The 23,293-nt window shown below is 33.6% G+C and overlaps 1 protein-coding gene across 1 annotated transcript; it reads right to left on the bottom strand.

The window, feature by feature from the left end:
* Positions 1-735: 735 nt before the first annotated feature.
* Positions 736-14,995, bottom strand: LOC133318351 (uncharacterized). The gene is made up of 15 exons (XM_061520340.1): positions 14,905-14,995; positions 14,115-14,517; positions 13,788-13,965; positions 13,551-13,690; positions 11,283-12,006; positions 11,037-11,137; positions 10,575-10,719; positions 10,408-10,476; positions 10,235-10,280; positions 6,766-7,235; positions 5,247-5,326; positions 4,166-4,301; positions 2,498-2,696; positions 1,244-1,326; positions 736-1,038 (listed from the first exon to the last, which is right to left on the bottom strand). Exons 1-15 carry the CDS (start codon positions 14,993-14,995, stop codon positions 913-915), a joined length of 2,991 nt encoding a protein of 996 aa, XP_061376324.1. The 3' UTR covers positions 736-912.
* Between the last annotated feature and the right edge of the window lie 8,298 nt (positions 14,996-23,293).

The raw sequence follows: 23,293 nt of genomic DNA, 5'->3' as shown, positions 1-23,293 counted from the left end.
TTTTAAGTCACGTTACAGAGACAATCAATTGTAGAATTTATTATTTTTAAAATAAAAAAAAAGTAAAAGAATTGATAAACTTATTTTTGTCTTTTTGTATAAAATAATTCAATAATTTTATTAAGTTCTTCCTTGTAGGCATTTTTACATCCTTAGCGTGATCATTCTTTCAAGCTTTTTTTATATTAGATCTATATTATATTGTAAGTACTTTTATTTATCATAATAATATTTTTCATTTTCGTTCTCCCTTGTATAAATTCCTGGGTCAGCCGGTGTATATACAATAGATTTGTGAGCTATAAAGAGTATTTAGTTACTCTATGAGCATTATGGTGTAGAGGTCAGAAAGAGAAAGAACAAATAAAGAAGAGTTTAACTTTTATGCAGTTAATGCAGAAAAATTATCTGCGGTATACTATATATTACGGGTAGTACATAATGTAACTTTTGAAATCTAAACAAAGATATAGTTCATTTCAAAAACTACACTATGTATTACCCATAGTACATAGTGTACTGCAAATAACTTTTCTGCATTAAATGCAGAAATGTTTTTCCCAATAAAGAATATTCACTAAATAATGAACAAAGCATCAAATACCAATGATAAACGAATAAAGAATATCCACTAGATGAATTTTCACAAATCTGTCACATTACAAAATTCCAGTGGAATGGTAACACCTAGAGAAAGCAAAACAAACCACAAAAATGAACGTTTCTGTACACAATCTAAGTTTACAAAACAATTCCCCAAGTTCCCAAGTGGAAAAAAAAACCATCAATCATGGCTCTTGTTCTAGCTTATAAAAAAGACTATTAGCCAGCAAAGCCATAACAATGAAAAAAAACAATGTCTTCTCAATCTAATGAACTGATCTTGAACAGAATCCGGGCAGATAAGGAACTCTATACAGGTCGGTGAACATGCATGTTCTCATGAACACTCATGACAACATTTCGCAACTCCGGGAAGAGTGATATAAGTAGAAGTTCAAGGATTGCATAAGCAAGTTGCTTCACGCATACAGAAGACTACAATGAAATAAGATAGTATAATTGTTAGTGTAAAGAACCAATTCAACCCAAAAGCTTAAGCTATTGGGTGAGATATCTCACCAGTTAGTTTAGAAAACAAGTAAATTGAGTAAGTAGGCAAAACAAAAAAGTAAAGAGAAACAGAAGCATAAAGTCAGCAGTTTTGCACCAAGTGAATACATCAATGGAAAAGAACTTTAACCTGACTAAAGTAATATATATCACTAGCACAACGTCTGTACTGTTTCTGCCCAATTAAGCTGACTAAGGTTGCTGGAGCTCCATCTGAAAAAAAAGGTGGCAACTTTATATGTCAAAGTCTGGAGATGCAAATTCTGAGAATGGAAATGATATTTACTTAAACTTTCACAAAGTTATAAAGACCATATAAACATGGAAATTATGACAATCATTCCAGAGATTTCTTTCTTACCAATGAATCATACAAAGATGAGAAATGCATTGGCTGTGATTGATATCATCCTCCCATCGTGAATCATACCGATGGTAATTTCTCCTATCTCAATGATGAGTCATACGAGCAATGAATTCTCCATGGCTATGATGCACACCAACCTCAATTTCAATTTCAATTTTTTACATCTACTAAGTTTTTCTTGTGGTTTGAAGCTTTCAAATGTTCTTAATGAACTTGGAGAGAAAATTTAGTTCCTACTGTGTATATTTGCTTGCCAGGATATTTTCATTGATGATCATTCTAGCAAGGTCTCTTCTTTCTTGCTCATACAACATTTCAACCAGCGCTTCAAGCTGATGATCATTCACACCATCTTGCTGATTTGCATTTCAAGCAATTATCATCTCTTTGACGTCTCTAGCATCCCTGAATTGTCTTTCCAGCCATATTTTTTGGAGCTCAAATTACATTGTTCAGTCATTTTTAAAGCTTAAAACTTGGTAAGCTTTGGCTTAAGGGAGATTGTTAGAATATATCTCAAAATATCTTGATTGTATCTTAGAATATTATAGTATATAAGATGATCTTTTAGAAATAGCTTCCTAATTTTTTTTTATATTTCATGATCTATTTCCTTAGCTAGAATTAGGAGTCTAACATTAATATAAATAGAGATTAGTGATTTGTAGTTGGTATAACGTATAACACATCATAAAACATCCTTCATATCAAATCGATATCTATTCCAGATTATTGAGTCCTTATTCTCTCTTTTCTACTTCCCCTTCCTGAATTCCTATAATTTTAACAATTACATTTGCACATTTGCTAAACCACATGGAATGTGATTAGAAGAAGTAAAACTTGACGTGTCTCTGGGTCTGTGCAAATGAGCCAAATTTAAAGGGGGTGTTTGCACTCATATTAGAAGAAAGATCAAAATATACAGGAAAGAAGTTCAAATAAAATTTCAAAAGTGCAATAATATCCACCAAGTCAGATGAATCAACATAGCACCCTACAGAAAATAGAACTAACCGAAAAGCAGTTTCTTCAAATCACTTGCTCTACGAGCAGCCTGAAGCTGTTGCTCAAAAGACCCTGACTCTGATTTGGCGATCTTGCTTCCCCCGGAGACACTTGTGGTTTGTAAAGGCTTTTGATCAATGACACTGCCACCAATTAACACCTGAGGGGTCTGTACTCTTAAAAAAAAAGTACCACCAGGCCAGAGGATCTGCAAGCATAAGTAGACAACATGTAACATCAGCAAAATCCATTGACAAATATTTAATAACTTTTCTTTTTGGCTGGTGAGAGTTACATCTATCTGAATTAAAAAAGAGGTAATTGTAAAATCATGTAAAGAAATTTAGGGCAGGAATTCATCGCTTCATCTGCTATCTATGACTCACCAAGAAAGAACAGCAAATTGATTTTCTTTGGATGAAATAAATAACACAATATATGTATATCAATTTCAAATGCAAAATTTTATTAGGGTAAAATATGTTTTGAAAACTCCAAACAAGCAAGAATCCCAATTATCAAGCTTTTGAGCTCCATCCAATGATGAAAAAAATACCAAGCAGTTACATGCCAAGTAAGCAGTAATTGTATCACATCTAACAAATATTGGCAAGTTCATAAAAAGTAAATTAACAATTTTGGCAGGTTAATAGAAAGATTTAAGATTAAAAAAATTGACAAATATTAAATCAAATGCAATTTAAAGCAACAAAAATCAATAACTGTTTAGTTAATTAGAAATTTTGAGGATAAAAAAAAACCTAAAACCACTCCCCGTTAAACCCGACTAGCGAGTGTGGGGTGGAGGAAATCCTTGTACACAGTCTTACCCTTGCATAATTGCAAAGATGCTGTTTCCTGGATTCGAACCCATGACCTTTCAGTCATAAAGGAACAGTTTTACCACTGCTCCGGTTCGTCCCCATAAATTTTGAGGATACTACGGTACAAATAGTGCACTATGTTAACTTCATTATAAATTCAACAAAGCTATATTGTAGAACAAAATAATGAGTCGAGGATACTAGGCTAATACAGAATTTTTTATTTTAATAATATAAGAATATCTATTGAAAGAAACCAGAAACTACAAATGAGGAGATGTCCTGTTTAAACACAGAAGTTCAAAGCAAAAGAGCACAAAATAAGAACAAGCAACGACATGAACTTAAAAAAGCTCTTCAATCCTGTATATCTACCAGAAAAAACAGTGTGTCAGTGTAAGATACTGTTAATTTACATTAAGGTGGTGTTTGGTTGAGAGCTTTTCAGCGGATATCTATGTTTCTCAAGTATGGCTTTTAGAAACACTATGTTTGTTTCAACGTATTTTCACCAAAAACCCATCTATCCAATTTGTATGGATTTATGAGAAACATAGATATCCGCACTGTTTAGAAACCCAATTTGAAGGTGGGATTTTTCAGAAAACCGGTTATGTGGCTTTTAATGCACTGTTGATTTCATAAAGTTACCTAATTTTTCCAGTAAAGTTTTTCTCTACCAAACAACTTTTTTTTACATTTTTCTACCTATCTCACTTTATCTATCTTTCCAATCATTTCTCTATCTATTAAATTTCCCTACTATTCCAAAAAAAATTCCTCAACCAAACGCCCCCTAAAAGAAAAACAATATCCCAGCAAAATATGTTTAAACTTTTAGCTCAATCCTTACATCTTGGACCCACCGAATCCCTTGAGCAATGGTATCCTCTCTCCGGAGCCAATGAATCTCCCTCAGGAGCCAATCATCAATAGCATCTTCCATAACCAACTGTAATATCTGTTTCGACATCCAAAAGACCTGTCTTCTGCATGAACAGAAATGAACTAGCATTAGCAATTTCAAGAAATGAACATCACCATGGCACTTGATATTTTTCTCAGTCAAATCCATTTAGCCTAAAAGTAACAAAATTTCAAGAAAATTATAAAAGTTTGAAATCTGGTTATGGTTATTGGCATGCACAAGTTGGAGAAAAACATGAAGCTATCATAAGCAGATTATGATCAATTATTCTTTTCAAATCAAACAAAACAGAAATCAAGATAGTACCCGTGCCTGTCAACGGAATTGGCAAACTCAAAAGTTCATTTAGAACTAGCAAATTCATAGCATAGAACCAATAAAGTCTGTGTTCTACAGCAGTAAATTTATAAGTATGTTATTCTCTCATGATTTAGAATAGCTCACCTGTAGAATAGATATATGTGGTTACAGGGCTGAAAATCAGCTTGCAATGAACAATATTTATATGAGAATTCTCCAGGAGGAGAATATACAGTTTTGCCTACACTTTTCACAGTTGAACAATGCCAAAGAATGGATTTTATTTCTACCACACGCCCTCGCAGTCTTACAAAAATTTGCTTTAGGTTTTAAGTATGACAAAACCTACATTCACCAATCATCATTATATTGTGCTAAAATTCAATTTGATTATAATATTGAGAGGTTGCAAGGATCAAACTGCAAATCACTTCACCGTGAAGATTTCATAATTCATAACATGTGGGGGAACGGGCACTCTAAAATCTTAAGTTGTTAGGTGAAAGTGTAGAACTCCGTCTTGTCTCCAACTTCATTGAAAATCACACATCTTAAGATAACTTGCAAGCTAAGAAAGCACATTAAACACAACACCAAAAGAAGCTTCTGTAAATTGGCATAAGACTTAAAGTTGACAGACATTATTTAATAGCAGTGACTGACTTGGAAATACAGAAAGACCAGATAGAGTAATATACTAATATACCTTAGCCAGCCTCTTTTGTTAAGCTGAAATATGTTGTCCACCAAATTCAAAATAGGGACACTCACGTTAGGTGGGGTCCACTGCAAAATGGTTAAAATTATAAATGTTAATGAGTCTTTTAAACTAAAAACAAACAAAAAATAAAGGTTAAACTGATATATAGGTCCCTATAATTTTTGGAAATGTCCAAATAGGTTATTTTTAAAGTTTGTAATAGGGTCCTTAAGGTTTTAAAATTTTCTAATTGAGTCCCTGCTATTACATAGAGCACCGTTATAGTGCTTGAGCTGATCTCAAGAACTCAAATTAAATTTTTTTAAGCTATAGGGACTAAATTATAAAATTTAAAATCCTTATTATTTCAAAATTTTCTAATTGGATCCTCCAGTCCAGCATACTGTTAGAGCACCATAACAGTATTCTAACAGTAGGGACCAAATTAAGAATTTTGAAATTATAGGGATTCAATTTAATTTTTATTTTTATTTTTAATTATGAGATTCAATTGACAGGGGCGAACTGGTATAGTGATAAAGCTGCTCTTTCATAACTGAAAGGTCATGGGTTCGAATTCAGGAAACAGTCTCTTTGCAATTATGCAAGGGTAAGGCTGCGTACAAAGATTACCTCCACCCCACACGCTAGTCGGATTTAACGGGAAGTGGTTTTTTTAATTATGAGATTCAATTGCACACTTCTAAAATATAGGAATCTATTTGAACATTCCCTACAAGTATTGGGACCTACATACTATTTTAACAAAAAAAAAAGGTTCTAATCAAAGAATGGACAACAAAGGATAAGCCAAGATCCTCATAACATCCTGCTTAGCAAAGTCCCAAGTAAAACTTTAGTCCTGCTTTGTTCTGGTTCTCAAATCATTATTCTTTCCCCTAGAAGGGATAGAGGGTTTCCAAAACATTTTCTCTGAGCACACCATCAAGTTTTCCTCACAGTTCTCATTTTTAATTTGTAATAAAAATTATAAGAAGCAACTTCATTTTCGAAAGATTTAGTAATTAATTAGGGTAACTGAGTTTTAAACACTTGAACAGATCTATGAAAACTAGGACACTTAATAGCTTACCTTCCTTCCCTATTTGGTGGAAACATGCTGATTGCACAAAACGATTAAAACAAGCCTTTAGCCAGCTAATGGAATCAATTCAATAAAAGCACAGATATATTTTCTTCATACATTTTTATTTGATGGAGGGATCACTCTCTCCCCCCTCCTCCTCCTCCTCTCTCCTATTTTCTTCTTAAAAGGAAGATAAGCTACCAATAGTAGTATATTAATGTTGTACAGTTTTCATCATATCTCAGTTATATAAATGCTCTTCCCAATTTTAACAAATAGGCAGAATACTAGTCAGCAGCCTGGTCCCAGAGACAATAAGCAGCTATTGTATAACTTAAGCACACACCAATAAGTAACAGTGAACCAATTATCTCAATCAACAATCAAAGTGTGATGTGCAAAACAAAAAAGATAGAAAACCCAGCTGACTATACAAACCTCAGGTGGCACTCCAACTGGATCCTCTACATTATTAGGAATTAGAGTGGAATTTGTCGCTGGAACATCCTTGCCAATCGTAGCTTCCATAACCACATCATGATTTCTATCTAGATCCAGTTTACTAGACTCATTACCATGGTTTATTAGCTGTTGTGAATGATCCTTCGAGCTCAATTCATTGTCAGAATGCCACCCATTATCTTCTGCTACTTCTCTATCAATATTCTCATGGCCAAAATTAACTTCTTTTTCACCTTCCTCATAATCAGAGCTTAACACACTCTCTGCAGCATTTTGCCTTGAAATACTTTTATCCATTTCATCCACATTCAAGTGCATGTTCCAAGTGGAAGATGTAGAAGAACCTTCAATGGTGGAGGATGCTGAACTAGAAACTTTTCGCTTTAAACCATATGAAACGCCTTTAAATTGGCGTACAATATCATCTACAGCATCATCTACGTTGACTGCCAATATAAAAAATTTGAGCATTATGATAGGAATTGATTTTTGCTGACGATAAGAAACAATGGAGTATAGCTCCTTACAATGGAGAAAATCCTCTTGATTATACTGAAAACAGAAAATCAAGATAGAAAAAACGAGTGATCTTTGAGGGTCTGCCAACTCCCTACCCAAAGGGCCCCAAAATCTTCCAACAATTTCTTGCCTAACCTTCACACAACTTCTTGACTAACTCCTACTCTCCCTGCTTTTCATATTTATCTCACTCTCCCGAACCGAATACCCTCATCTGTACTTATTAGTTGCAGCCATGTGGGCATTCCATTATGTTGCACTTGAATATTCCCCACTCTGTCCTCCTTAGCCACATGTGCTGATTCTCTACTTCCCATCCCCTACCTTGTAGCATAAGCCTTAATGTGTAGGTAAACAAAGAAAGGACTGATGCAGAAATATGAAAATGGCATATTGCATATCAACACAATCCTCTCATAAGTAGCTTTATAGCATTCAAGTCCATATGATAAATAAAATGGAAGAGAAAAGCCATTTATAAAACATACGTCCATCAATTAGGGATAAATAAATTCATTGGAAGAACTTTCTATAATAAAACAGCTTTGGCTTCCAATTTGAAACCCCAAATATTAAAGATATAGAAGATCTGTATTCATTATCAATTAAAAGGTTGTCACTTGCTAAAAAATAATACATTATGCCAGCTGCCTAGGTCGCCATTCTATCCTGCCCAACCAGCCCACAACAATGATGAAAAGTTTCCAATTTTCCATCTCATTGGCTTCAACCCCCCGATAAAAGAAAAAAGCAAAACTAACATGGTGTTAGTAGCAAGCCCCCGATTAGGAAGGTGTATGTGAACAGAAATAAGGATGGGCCCAATGATCTAGATGAGATGGGCCCTGTTAGTAATAGTTGTTACAGTTAATTGATTGTTGAGATATATAAAATCATTAATAGAACCAATTCAAGCCCACCTACCTGTGCATTGTCCGCCCTTCAAGCCCAGTGGGCTCTAATGTGAGGGGGCGTGTTAAGATATATAAAACCATTAATGTATCATCACCCAATAGCTTAAGCTTTTGGGTTGAATTGGTTCTATTAATGATTTTATATATCTCAACATTGATATTGTTAGATATAGAAGATAAAGTTACTGGTATTAATTGATACTGTTAGATATATTAAATAGAGTTACTTGATATTAATTGATATTGCTAGATACAGAAGTTAGAGTTACCTGATATTGGAGGATATTCCTCCAAGGAATAGTCAGAAGCAGGATATGAGCAGAAAAGTGGAGGATGGTATTCAGTCACGACTCACGAGAGTTGAGTGAGTGGGAGAGATAAGGTTATCAAATACCTGAGAAATGGTTCTATAATCATTCTTTTCCTTCCTAACCTTGGGTTCTCCATTGATCTCGGGGTCAAGGAGATCATATCAATAAAAATCCATTTTTTCCTTCATTATTTTTTAAATCTTTGGACCAGTTCTATCAACTGGTATCAAAGCTCTTGAATCTAAGGAGCATTTCATCATATACACGGGGATGGAGGCCAGATGAAAATCCTTGGAGAGATTGGGTTTTTCTCAATTCTTGGCTATTGATGAGCCTAAAAGGAGTGGGTCAGTTAGTTAGTTATTCTAGAATATTCTATGAGTAGGATAAAAGGAGTGTGTGTGTAGGGTGGGCAAGCATGAATTGAGGATTGGTTTAGTGGAGAAATTGGGGATCTCTTGGGAACTCTTGAAGCTTAGGTATGTTGGCTTTGAGGGGGAGTTGAGGTCTTTTGGGTTTTTTTCTACCATTAGTGTTTGTAAGGAGCTTGTTTCCATTTATGTTTTTCATCAATTTACAGTCAAATTCAGTGTTATTTTTCTGGTTCCATCTGCTACGAAGCTTAATGAGAAAATAAGGACGTGTTTCTATGGCCCTTTCCAGATTATTCTAAAAGCAGGGGCAATGGCATATCAACTTCAGCTTCCTTTATTCAGTCTTCCTTGTCTCCCTTTTAAATTAAGCAGTTTCCCCTCATGTGACTCATCAGTCCTTGCCTTCGATGCTAACTGAAGACTTGGAATTAAGGGTGCAACCTGCTCCTGTCTTGGCCATTAGTGATAACCTTACCAGATTTTCACCTTGAGGACAAGGTGAAACTTTCTTTTTTTTTTTTTTCGGGGAGTGGGGCCGGGGGTGAATTGTTAGTAGCAAGCACCAAAATAGGAAGGTGTATATGAGAAGAAATAAGGATTGGCCAAATGATCTAGTTGTGCCAAGCCCTGTGAGTAATAGTAGCTAGAGTTAATTGATATTCCAAAATATAGTAGAGTTACTTGATATTAATGATATTTTAGATGTAGTACATAAAGTTTCGTAATATTAATTGATATTGTTAGATATATTAGATCGAGTTACCTCATATTAATTGATATTGTTAGATATAGTAGTTAGGGTTACCTGTTATTGGAGGATATTCCTCTAAGGAAGAAGTAGGATATAAGAAAAGAAGAGGAGGAGGAGAGAGTATCCAGTTAAGACAGTTGAGTGAGTTGGAGAGATAGGACTCTCAAATACATTAACAAGCAGTTCTCTAATCATTCTTTCTATTTCCTAACCTTAGGTTTTCTCCATTGATTCATTCAGGGGTAAGGGAGATCACATCAACAAAAAACATTTTTTTTGTCTCCATTATCCTTTTAATCTTTGAACCAGTTCTATCACATGGCATAGGTAAAAGCTTCCTATCCCACTGTCTTTTTATTACTTTTTTTGTTAAGTTTGGATGGGTGAAACAACGGACTAATATTGATTTGAAAAGTTTAGAAGACGGAAGTCCCAATCAAAGTTACACAAATTCATCAGGCACATTAACGGGAGAAAATAGAATCCTAACTTGCAGATCACCATGCATAAAATAGCTATTAACAGAGCACTTAAATTGCAAGTATGACAAAAATAGAAAATGTTAAAACCATATACCTGCCAGGGTCCTCATCATTGAAGAAGATTTCCCAAAAGAGTAGTTCTTCAGGGGAAAAACAGGGAAAAAATAGTTAGATAGTTATTTTTCCCATCTTTAAGTACCAAAATAAAAAATGATATAAAGGTTACTCATCTAATTTTACGGTAAGAAATACCAAGCAGATGCAAACCTTTGAGGAAACACTCAAAAAGTCCCATACATCGTGTTGTTCAGCAACATTAGCTATTGACAGGAGGTCCTGAAACAAGACAGCATTATTGATGCAGTGTTATAGTTGTTAAAACAGTACAACCGGAAGTATTTCTTTAAAGAGTTGTAGATGATGATTGAGAATACCTGGAGATATTTATTGAGTCGAATGCAACGCTGATGGACAAAAGCATCCTCTGTGCTTGAGGAAAATATCCTTTTGGGAGGCAAATGTAATGTGTAATTAGGAATATCTTTTAGATGTCGATGCAATCGCTCAAAATTCCTGTATCTGAATATTACCAAAAGAAAGTCCAGTGATGTCAAAGCACAAATATAAATATGGACAAAACAATTTTGAAACACCATATTTATTCTCTATAAAGGGTCAGTTTAAACTAGAAGATGGGGGAAAGAGAATGAAAAAACAAAACATATAATACAGTGATCATAATATTTTGTTGTATAGTTACAACTTAAAACTTTGAACTTTACAACCTCTATAAACCCAATTCTAATTAACCTGTTTGTAAAAAGGGAAAATTCAAACAAACATAACTTGTGCACTCCCACCATAGTAGAAATGAATGAAAGAAGCAAACCTTCTACCTTCTTTTTACAAACCAAGTTTTCTCTTGCCCATCAGTCACAGCAATTGAATAGACAGCAAATGATGTGGAACCGAGTTTCTCAAAATATGCTCCCATCACCTGCAGTGTACAAGTAGACAACAAAAGAGCCAACAGTGAAATATTCCATGTATCACAAAGTGAATATTATATTGATTATAAATCAATTTATATTTTAGAATAGTATATTTCACAATTCATAACTTTTACAGTCAAAAGTGCATACCCGGCAACGAAGCTTGGGAGCAAATTGTCCCTCTCTCCTAATGACCATGTCAGAACTACTCTTTCCCTGAAATCCTTCACCATGCTTCTCAAATTCGGGGGTGTAGGACTCTGACATTGTGGACCCTCCTTTATGAGGTTGGATTCCCAAGACAGAAGCACTGTTACATCTCTTGAGTGGAATTTTATTCTTATTAGATGTGAGATCCTTGGTCTCCTTCACTTCATCAACTTGATGATCTGTTTCAGAAGATAGTTCCTTGTCAGGATCCGGCAAAGACTCTGACCTATTTGTGCTTCCAACATTTAGTAGGGGATCTGAACCCACAGTATGCAGTGAAGACTTTCCATTTGGAATTGGACATGTTCCAGGTTTACTCACTGATGTTTCCTGAGCCAAATTTCTATCAGGCAGTGAACTATATGTAGCAAGATTTTTTGCAGATTTGACATTTTTATTCTTTTTCCTTTTGTAGTTCCTTCCTCTTGTCCACATGTTCTCAAGATTCTCAGGCATAAGAACTTCGGTTCTTCTCTGAGTTGCAGCCTCTAGCACTTGTGCCCAATCAGCAGAGGCTGTGTGATTATCATTTCCATTGCCAGCAACAGAATGACCATGATTATTATGAGTTGTAGCACTAGTAGACTGATCACCACCACCCATCCAATTCATACCTTCAGCATTAAGGACAAGTAGAAGAGATTCAATCACCTCATTGATATACCTGATCATACAGACAAATATAGTTTTATGAACAGAAATTGGAAAAAAAAAAAATCTAAGAAATATAGTTCAAATTCTACAGTATTTTTAATCACAGATGACCAACACAATAGGTTTATTTAAGAAATCAGGAAGAAAATATAGTTTCTACAATGTTTGTGTATTAAAACGTTTTCAATTGTACCAATTAGACAATATGCTAAAACATTTTTTTCTTGGATCAACAGACAAGATATTTTAAACTTGTAATTAGATTTTAACTTACAAATTAGCCCACTTGAGAGTTGAGAGGTAACATATACTTTTTTCACATAGGCTTTAATTATGTTATTGGATACTTCCTACCCTTGTTACTTATTAAGTTATTTACATATTAACTTTTTTTATAAATCTATAGTTTAGGAACTGTTCTTTGATGAAGCAGCCATATGTAAGATAATTAGGGGTGTTCGCGGTCTGGATTTGATCGGTTTTGGAAGTAAAAAATATCCGATCCAATCCCTTCAGTTTGATCATGTAATCATCCATTCGGTTTGGATTTTTTTTCAAATTTGATCCGATCCGATCCAAAAATTTTTCGATTTGGATTGGATTGGTTTTCGGGTTTTTGAAAAGCCTAAAATTTGTTTCATGATTATTGTGCAAATAACATATCTTTTGTATATATTGACTTTGTAAAGTTTTTTTTTTGTCAATGAGATATGAAATTCTACACAGATGAAATTTTGCTGATGGGATGTGGCTAGGTTTTTTCTTGGGTTTAGTTGATGGGCTAATGGGTCTTGGGTTTAGAATTTTTTGGACTATGATTGGAGAAAAGCCCAAGTAGGTAAAGAGGAATTAATATATTGGATCGGTTTGGATTGGATCGATTTTCATCAACCAAACTGAAATCCAATCCAATCCAATCCAATTAAAATTTGCGGTTTTTTTCGGTTTTCGGTTTTTTGATTTTCAGTTTATTCGTTATCGATTTTTCGGTTCGGTCACTGCGGTTTGAATCGATTTGGATCGTTGATGAACACCCCTAAAGATAATAGATGGGAAACACCCCAACCCATTATTTCAAAGGACTAACAATTAATAGATGGGATCACAGCCCATTGTATTTTTCTTCTTCTGCATACCCAAAGGTTCATACCTAAGCCCTACTAACACCCTAAATCCCATAATGTTTATCCTTGCCCTCTGCTTAGATGTTCAAATTTTTTTACTTGCCGCTACCAGGAAGTTCCAGTAACAGATACTTATAACCACCCTTTCACTTCTCAACTTTCAAGCTTATCAGCCCACAGACAGAACAAAACCAAGGTAAGAAGGTTTTCTGAGTCTCATATTACATATATACCAAGACTGATTCAAAAAATACCTCTCAACAACACCTCCCACCCCACAAAAACACAAACAAAACTTTAAAAAGTCTTCAATCTATCTAAAATTATTGGAGCAGAAACCCTTCAACAGGGTAGAAATTGTTAAGGCCAATCTCCCCAAGAAGAAAGGCTTAATGTAAATGACACATAAGCATAATATTCAACCACATACCCAGGGCTTGCCAAATTCATTACAGGTTGCAATATCAGGCAAGTTAAAATTTCCCGAGCTATAGATCGAATCACAGGACATTGAACGTCTGGTTTTCTGAGTACTGTAGCTAATACCCCACTCATTAGCCGCTGAAGAACCTAAAGGAAGAGAAATCATTAGATAAGAAGGTATGAGTTGCATTTTTTAAAAGCAAAACAAAGATAACATCCAGTCATCCAGACACTCCACTCACACCTTGTACTCACTGTCTGGAGATATTAATGCTGGATGAAGCTCCTTAGAATTCAACAGATGAAATTTCAATCTTTCATCCCTCTCCTGAGAAGATAATGTTAACATCACATCAACACCTATAGCAGCTTGATTTCTTCTGAAAAGGTCTATATGATCACTTATTAAATCAACTATATCCCTGCAATGTAAACGAGACATAGCACAATTGGTTATTTTCTATTATTATTATCTAGTACTAATCAATTCATTATCACAGTAACTAATCAAGAACTCGTCGAGTTCCTTTCTTTCTGGAAGCAAATAATAGAAGAGGGGAAAATCATATACCTCGTGAGCAAGTCAACAAGGTTTATCTCTTTAACCCTAACTAACACTTCAGCAAGAGCATCCATGACTAAGTCACGTATCTGCTCAGGAAACTCCCCATCTGGAGTAATGTCTGAGTACCACATATTTATAACGAAATCCTTCAATATCAAATCTAGGAAATCATTCAAGGCAGCCTCCACAACAGGAGAATCAATCTTCTTCTTCCATTTGGGAGGGGGAGGTGAAGTAGAAAGGCATGCATCATTCAGAGACAACTGTTTTTTCTCCAAATGAGATAGGTAAGTCTGTGGTCTTGGGGGCTGAACCTTCCAACGGAACTCCACCTTGTTCACAAGAATGCGCAGAGCAACAAAAACTAGAATGGACATTGGTATATTCATCCACATGGATTTACTTGTGTCTGTGATGAACAACAAACAACATCAATAACCAAAAATAATAATAATAATAATAATAATAATCAAAATCTGCAGTCTTAAAACCATAACCCAGATAGCAAAATAGAAAATATAAATCAAAGACTCAAAATTTGCATTCTTAAAACAAAACCCAGATAGGAAAAATTAGCAAGTGTCCATCTAAGATTCAAAATTTGCAGTCTTAAAGCAAAACCCAGATAGGAAAAAAAAAAAAAAAACAAGTGTCAATCAAAGATTCAAAATTTGCAGTCTTAAATCAAAACCCAGATAGAAAAACAGTAAATGCAACAACAACAAGAAAAATTCATTGTGGAAGCGTGAGATTAACTAGAAAATAACATGAATGAAATGAGATTGGAATGACTTACGAGTGAAGAAATAGGAAATGGCGAATATACAAAGAGCCCACCAGAGAAAACGGAGCTTGGCCTCTTCAATGAGATCATAGATGGTATCCATTGTTGGTGTTGGTGTTATAGGACCCATCTTCTTCCCTCTGTAACTAAAAGCGAACTACTTGACACCTTCAAAATATAACACGACAATGTCACAGCGACAACCTCGCTATCTCTTGTTCGGTTTGAATTCGTTTTGTTTTGTCCACCTAAGCTAATCTTTCTAAATGAAATGCTATGTTTTGCAAAACGAGTGTTAATGTAAAGTCTCGGCTCCATTCACTTGTTTCATTCCTTTCTTTGCTTTTACTTCAAGGTCCTCAGAGGAAACTATACTTGTATTTGATGAGAATTTCTATTTATTTATTTATTTTACGTTAATGAGAATTTCTCACTTGAAAACTTTAATAATATTACTCCTAATCTCTTTCAATTTTTTCAACATATTTATTCGAATGCATCCTTTTTAATGTCTCATCGTATATTAGAATTAGAATATTAATCCAAACTTTGAAAAGTTTGCTAACATGGCACTCTCTCCTTCAATATCAATTTGGTGTTTATACTTGAAACAATTTTGAAATATTTTCTCTTTTAGTAATTTTTAAAATTCAAATTTTAAATTTTATAGATGGGAAAAGAGTTCAACATTCTTTGATGAAAAAACAACTGTATTAATATCTCACTATTTTCTACATGGGTAATTGTTAACCTATTAATAATATCACTACTTTCTGCATCGAAAATTATTAAGCCTATTAATAATATTTATTATTATGTCTATTAGGATTAATTAATTTTTTGGGTCTACAAACGAACCAATGATTATTTTGTCAGAAGCTTTAAAAAATAAGTATTGATACAAAAAATAAGTTCAAAGAAACTCCTTAGTTCGTGTATAAATAGGATATGTTTTACTGCATATTTTCTATTGATAATATGTGCACATGTTTCTTCTGTTTCTGTTTGTTTATTTTCTTCATCTTCTCAAGTTGTTCTTCTGCATAATCTTATTCATTATTTGTATATTTATAGTTTTTTAGGACATGTTTATTACATAGTATAGGATAAGACATGATAGTATAAGACATGTTGATCTTCCATATTCCTGTTCATTGTAATCTTTCCCATATGTCATGGGTTGCGTACTCATGCAGGGATTGAGCCTTTTGGTATAGCTGCTAACAGGCAACTTAGCGTGCTTCACCCTTTTATAAGTTATTGCATCCTCACTTTCGTGACACCATGAACATAAACGCACTTGCATGACAAATCCTCATGCAGGTGGCCTTCTAGAGATAACAGTTTTTCCGTCTAAGTAGTTTATGGAAATGTCATCTGTGATTTATAAGGATTGGGTTTTCCTTGATCAAGCACTGCATGCAAATCTTCTCAAGAGGTAGTAAACCTCACATACACATGACAATTGCTAAATATTAATGGTTTGTTCTTAATATGGTTGAAATCATGATAACATATAGCTTTAATTCGGTAAATATAACCTCCACAAATCACATCATTTTTTTGTAGTGGTAAATGCAGATAATTTATCTGCAGTAACTGCAGAAATATTTTTCTGTATTTCTTATTCATAATATTATTGAAGAAGAAGTTGTGTTCAATTGTGCATGAAAATATATCATTCCATGTTAAAATTTCATATGACCTGGTCATGTGAAAATTTTGTTTCTGTATCTGTCTTCACTAATGATAATTGAATTCCACGTATTTAATGCATCTGAACAGAGTAATAGATACAAAAATTTCGCATGACCAATAAGACTCGAAAATTTTTATAACGGAGAGCGAAAATTAAAAATTAAAGTTACAAATTTTATTTTGACTAATAAAAAGTGTTAACTATTACAAGTATTAATTTTAATGGAAAGGGCTAACTGTTAGGATTAGTAATTTATTATTATTAAAAAGGGAAATTTTTTTCTTAGATACAAAAAAAGGTTTATTTAAATTTTTGTCTTTTTAAATTATTGTCATTTTAGTTAAAATTAATATTTTATGTTTAATATTTAAATTAAAAAAATCTATCACTTTGTCTCACCATGACTTCTATTTCCCTCACCAAAAAATACAGTAGTTATGACAAGAATAATACAATTTTATACATTTTAAAAGGACAAATACTAAACCCTATTAAAATGTCATTATACATATAATAATAATAAATATCAAAATCTAGAGATGAGCTATTCACCAAAAAAAAAATTAGAAATGAATGAGCATTAGGTCTGCCACTGATGACTAGTAGCAGGTCATGTGAATTTTGACAGAGAAGATCCACTCCCATTGTGCACTATATGCCTATAGGAAAGATCCTATTTTCGTTTAATATTTTATCATTTTATTTATTTTTAATGGAATTTTAGAAAGAAAGAAGCCATCGGCAAACCAAAAGTAAAAAGGGGAAAAACTAATATTCTTCATTAGTTTAATTCCAATCATTACAATTATAGCAACAAATAGATGAAACAATTTGCGATTCACACAGAAGCACTTAATGAAAATGTTATGGACCTGAGAAAGGCCCATATTCTAGAAGGACCAATAAAGGGCAGTACAAAAGGAAGGGAATCTCCTATTGATGACGATCCTGTCCAGACAGCTAAACAGTTGGACTTGGGCCCCCAATATTCCTAAGAGGCCCAGAAGTACACTCCTTCAGGTAACCCATCTATAAATAAGGAGTAATTAAACTAATAAGGTACACACACTCTCTAAACCGTCTCTCTTAGTTTGTCACTGTGCACACACCCCACGCCTTGACTATGTCGATTATTATTGTGTACAGTGATCAGCCTACCCTCCAGGGTATCTCATTCATAGATACTTGAGAGAGAGCACCTAGATCCTACATAAAATATACCAGCCACCGGATGAACACCTCTGTCTTTCAGACAGAACAGAAAACAAAATGATGAAAAACAAATAAAAATAAGGTAAAAAAAAATTAACAAAAGGAAACGAAAGAAGAAAATCACACGAAATAGAGCAGGTACAAATGTTGTAAGTTCTACCCAACATGAGACCTAGGGAGCAAAGCCTTGCTTTAAAGTTTCAATGGTAGAAACATTAGTCTTGAAGGCCAGAAGCACTCAAAGGTTGATATAGTGAGAGCTGAAATCTTAGTGTCAGCATTGTCTTGGAAGTGCACAAGAGCCTTTGAGAATATGAATAAGTCCCCAGTTTGAAGATTCTGAGTGAAAAACTTATTATTTGTGTCTATAAACCCAACTTGAAGGGTACCCTAAGCAACAAAGAGTAGTTGACCCTGAACAACAAAGAGTAGTTGTGTGTACAAGAGGAATTATCACATTTTAAGAAATGACTTTGAACTTGGCCCTACAAGTTACTTCTGTGACTTGTGCAAGTAAACAAGGAGAACCAATAATATTTTAGTTTTTGGTGGGCTCAAACTAATGAAGTTTAACTAGCTCTATGCTATTTGATGAGATTGAAGTATGTTTTAGTTACGAGTTTTCTTTTTTGCATTGTTGGTCTCCTTTACGTGCAAATATTAAGTATGTATGGTTTACATAGACTTAAGTATGTTTTCATTTTAGAAAACAAAAAGTAATATTGGTTCGTGGTAGCCTGAAAGTATGATTTTCATCCGTTTTCAACTTAGTGAACTCAACCGCATCTTCATAATGCATTTGGCATATTTTATGTTTAGCTATTCCAAACAAATCCTTTATATTTTTTGCTATTCACTATACACATTCATTAAGTTTCATTAAAGGTAAGATGCTGCTCTACATAAATACATTGGTCTTGAAATTTTGTTAATATTAATATTTGTCTTACGCGCGTAAATAAATATGAATGTTATGCAGGTTAGTTTGTGTCTCCCTACAAATTCCTATCTTCACGATTCTGGTCAAATATCTCTTACGGTTTTCAAAACACACAATGCATTAAGAGATAATTATATAATAAAAAAATGCTAGAGTGAGGAGTAAAAGCATAATGGTTTAGAAGAAGAGTTCTAAGCAATTTATAAATACTTCCAACATCAGTAGAATGCGCGATGAAAAAGGTAATTTATCTCAAAAATTTACAATATTAATTTAACTATAACTATCTATTGCAAAGTTTTTAAATGTCATATTTTAACTAATAGTTTCTCGTATTATTCGTACTATATTATCTATTCCACATTTTAATTGTTCAAATAGAAATTGATGTCACGATAATATGTCCATGCGTTCAACTTTTACTACGTTATATAAGGAGAACTTCATATCAAGGTACGATCGTCATGTAATTAAATATTATTTTATTCAGCTATTTTTCTAAGGCATGTAGGTACATTAGCGTTGTCTCACTTTTTGTTGTTTTAAAGGTTGCAATATTGTTCCCCAAGTGATTATTGTCCAAGTCGTACTTCAACTGATGTCTGTAATGCTTTGTGTAGCTTTGGCTCTCATTTAAATTTTTCCTTATGATTTTTCCCTGTTGTCCCATATTGACAGTTTTGAAAATAAAAATATTGTATTTGCTTGTGTAAAAATTGGCTGATTACTAGGTGAAATTTATCTCCCTCGTACTATCTTGAGTCATGGGCAATTATATGTGGTATTATCAAGAGTAAAGAGCAAACATGTATTGAAGATATTGATATTTGATGACAATGGTTGTGTTACAAATAGTACCTTTAACATCGTCTACAAGAAGTATTTCAAAGATTGGTGTAGTTGATTTGGTTCTGTTTAGACACATTCATTCTACTATAAGCAATAAATCTAACTCATAGATATGTGGGTAGTCATTAACATTTAAAGTTCTTTCCGTAATTGTTTGACAATGATAAAGACTTAAAGATCAACAATTTGTGTTTCAATTTCATCAATTCATTTTTTGTCTATTTATGTGAAGTAATATAGGACTTCAAATCTCCTTTACAGAATCTCGAAAGTTAATGCAACTTTGAAATAACTAGAAAGAGATAACATTGTTGTTTGGTAGAGGTAAAAATAGAAAAAAGTAGCAAGAGAGTACTTCTTTATTTCAGAGATTTCTCTAGTAAAACGACTGTATTTTTCATTTTTGTTCCTTCATGTTTATACCTCCACTATTGTACCATTCAGGGCTTCATAGCAAGATGGAGTTCTTGATTTCTTTCACAACCTAACCAACCACGGCCAACAAAAATTCCAATTTTTCCCCCGTTCGAGGCCTGTGGTTGCGTAAAGAATAGTTCCAAAAACATCACTTAACTTTATGTCATTCCAACATATGCAGAATGCAAAAAGTTTCAATTGGACGGTCACCATGGGAAAAAGATGAAGATAATGATGATAATGGGATTGCATACGAATATTGCAAGGCAGATTATGATTTGAATTTATTTTTTAGAATGTCTGCTATCTAATTTCATTTTTTAGACTATTGAGATTTTCGTTGACCATTAGTCATAGTTGGAGTCATCACCATTATCCATCGTCATCAGCCTCCACAACCACCATCACTTCAACTAGCCACCCTTATCTACCATCACCCATTGTCACTATCCATCCTCACCAGCCCCACAACCAGCACTACTTTATCCTGACTCCACCACCACACACTGTCACTAGCCACCAACCACCAATATTGACAAACAACTTAAAACTTAACTTTTAAGAATTTATTTAGTGAAGATATATATTTTTTATTTTGAAAATTTTTGTAAGTTATTTATGTATTTTAATGAATTTTATTTAAAATTGTGACTTTAAAATTTATTTAATAATTTAAAATAAAAACTAATGTGTACATAAATAAAAAAAGAAACATTTTTAAAATCAAATTTAAAAAATCATATGAAATTATGTTTGAAAAGAGTATTTTTGTCTATTTATGTCATATCAAGGTACCATATAAGTATGACTACCCCAAACACCGGATATGATAACATTATCCTATTCTCATAATTATATTGTTTTTTCAAAGGTTTTAGGATCAAGTGTAGGTAAAATCAGTCTAGGGACTGCATCTTACACATGAAGCCATTCCTATTAAATAATGTGGTCAAAAAAGAGTGATTTCACACCCTGTTGGACGTTTAGCAAGTGCACTAGTCGTACAAGTAATAAAATGATAAGTAAATATCGTTCCCACGAGGATTTGTGTCAAGCACTGACTAACCATATGTACTTGAGTTGAATCAAACAAAAGTTCATAGATTGCATAGATTTCTTGTCACCAGAAACTACACTGAATTGAATTAAAACTTGATAAATAAAGAAAATGTAAATTATAATGTAAACAAGTAGTCAGATGTCATTTTTCCTCAAACATGAATTTATAGATGAACCAATTTCCATTATGAGTTATCTACTATGTGATGTTGATCAACCTTTTTCTTATCATCTCAAGATGTAATCCCTTACTACCCTGATAGACACATTAATCAGAAACCCCAATCCCTTGGTGATTCCTTTCTTGATACATGCATTAATTACTAAGGTCTTATGAACACATCAGAATCCTAGCATCAATCCCTTGACTACTAGAACACTGATGATGAAGTTGTCAAAAATAGAGAAACAATGTAAACATGTCTGTTCTACACTATTCCTCAACATGAAGAATTAATCAAGACAACTTCATACAATCACATAATAGATAAACAAAACATCTAATTAACCATTCATAAATTCAAACTTGAGTTCCATTGAATCAGACTACAAAGGACTCTACTCAGACATAATTGAAACACAAACAAGAGAAGAAAGATAGATCAAACTCCATTGTCATGATAGTTGAGTCTTCAATCTCCAAGTACAATTACATAGGAAATACTAACTATTACAAGAACTAATCCTAAAGAATTTGGAAATTCAGAGAAAATGAGGAGTCAGATCAGATCTATGAAAGACCTGATCTGATCTCCCTTCTCCTAGTGTGATGGGAAAAGTCAGAATGAGATATGATAGATTGGATCTGATATCTGGAATCTGTCAGAATGTGAAGGCCCCTTGTCCTTTTATAATTTACAAATTACAAATGAAAACTGACATGGGCGCTAAAACTCTCATTTCTGGACGTTTTAGCGCTCAACCTTGACGGATTCCCAACTGCTTTTAACTGTCTTGGGCGCTAAAACGCTCAGTTTTGGGCGTTTTAATGTTCAGGCGCTAAAACGCTCAGTTTTGGGCGTTTTAATGTTCAGCACCAGCATCTTTTGTGCAACAGGGCGCTAAAACGCTCAGTTTTGGGCGTTTTAGCGCCTAACACATAGAATTTTCCCATTCTTCAGAATCTTCTTCCTTCTCTCTTTTGCTTCTTGAGCTTCATTTTCCTACAAAAACAATGTAAATTTTGAACATAAGCTTCAGAACTTGTATTTGAGAGATTTCTAGGACATTAACCTCTTTTCCATCCATTTAATCACACAAATTGATATTAATTCATGCTTAAAAACCTGATGAACTAAGGGTTCATCACACCCTCATAATAGGATGCTACATACTCAATTTGGAACCTAAAAGTAGATTCTGGAATCTATTCTTCAATCCCCAATTCTTTTCAAATTAAAGAAATGACACACATAACAATCACACATAAGTTCAAAAATATTTCTCATGTGTTGTATTACTCGACACTTTTTTCTTTTTCTTTTTCAGATTTTGTCCTCAAAATCAAAGGAAAATACATGTCAAGAATAACTCTGGATGTTGCAGTTAAACTTCATCTTCACAGATGACCTACCTTCATACTAAACCATGACTAGAGGAGTGACTTTATTCCTCAACTATCTGTAGTCTGTTTCTAAGATCTGCACTTGTCTAGTTTGGATGGTCAAGTTTTCTTTCCGAATGTGGGAAGGATCAAGCACATATTTTCTTAACTAGAAAATGTGAAAGACATTGTGGATGTTGGATAGATTTGGAAGAAGAGCAAGCTGATAAGAAATTGGTCCCACCTTGCATAGGATCTGAAAAGACCTAAGGTATCTTAGCCAAGCCAGAGGCAAGAGTAACTATCAAGAAAACACATTTCACATCTTAAAAAGCCATGGGCTTACGGCTAGTATAAGAAAAGTTATTATGTCTATTATATGCCTTGGCTAGTCTAATTAGAGGTGTGCATGGTTCTGTTTAGTTCGATTTTTTTGCCAAACTGAACTAAATTGGAAAAATAAATTCAGTTCTTAGAAGTGAATTAGTTTATTAGTTCGGTTCAATTTTGAACTGATTCAGAACTAGTTTGGTTTAGTTCAGAACTAGTTTTGAATTGGTTTTTAAAATCAAATTTGAATCAAAATAAAAAATACAAAAAGATTGAAGAAAAAAATAAAAAATAAAGAAATATATAAATGATACTGAAAATTAAAAAATGCAATAAATATATAAAATTAAAA

Source organism: Gastrolobium bilobum, unplaced genomic scaffold, assembly GCF_033153095.1.
Source record: "Gastrolobium bilobum isolate Gb01-03AN ecotype WA unplaced genomic scaffold, APGP_CSIRO_Gbil_v1 utg3828, whole genome shotgun sequence".
In the NCBI taxonomy this organism is placed as follows: Eukaryota; Viridiplantae; Streptophyta; class Magnoliopsida; order Fabales; family Fabaceae; genus Gastrolobium; species Gastrolobium bilobum.
This window is presented reverse-complemented; position numbering and strand designations above follow the sequence as displayed.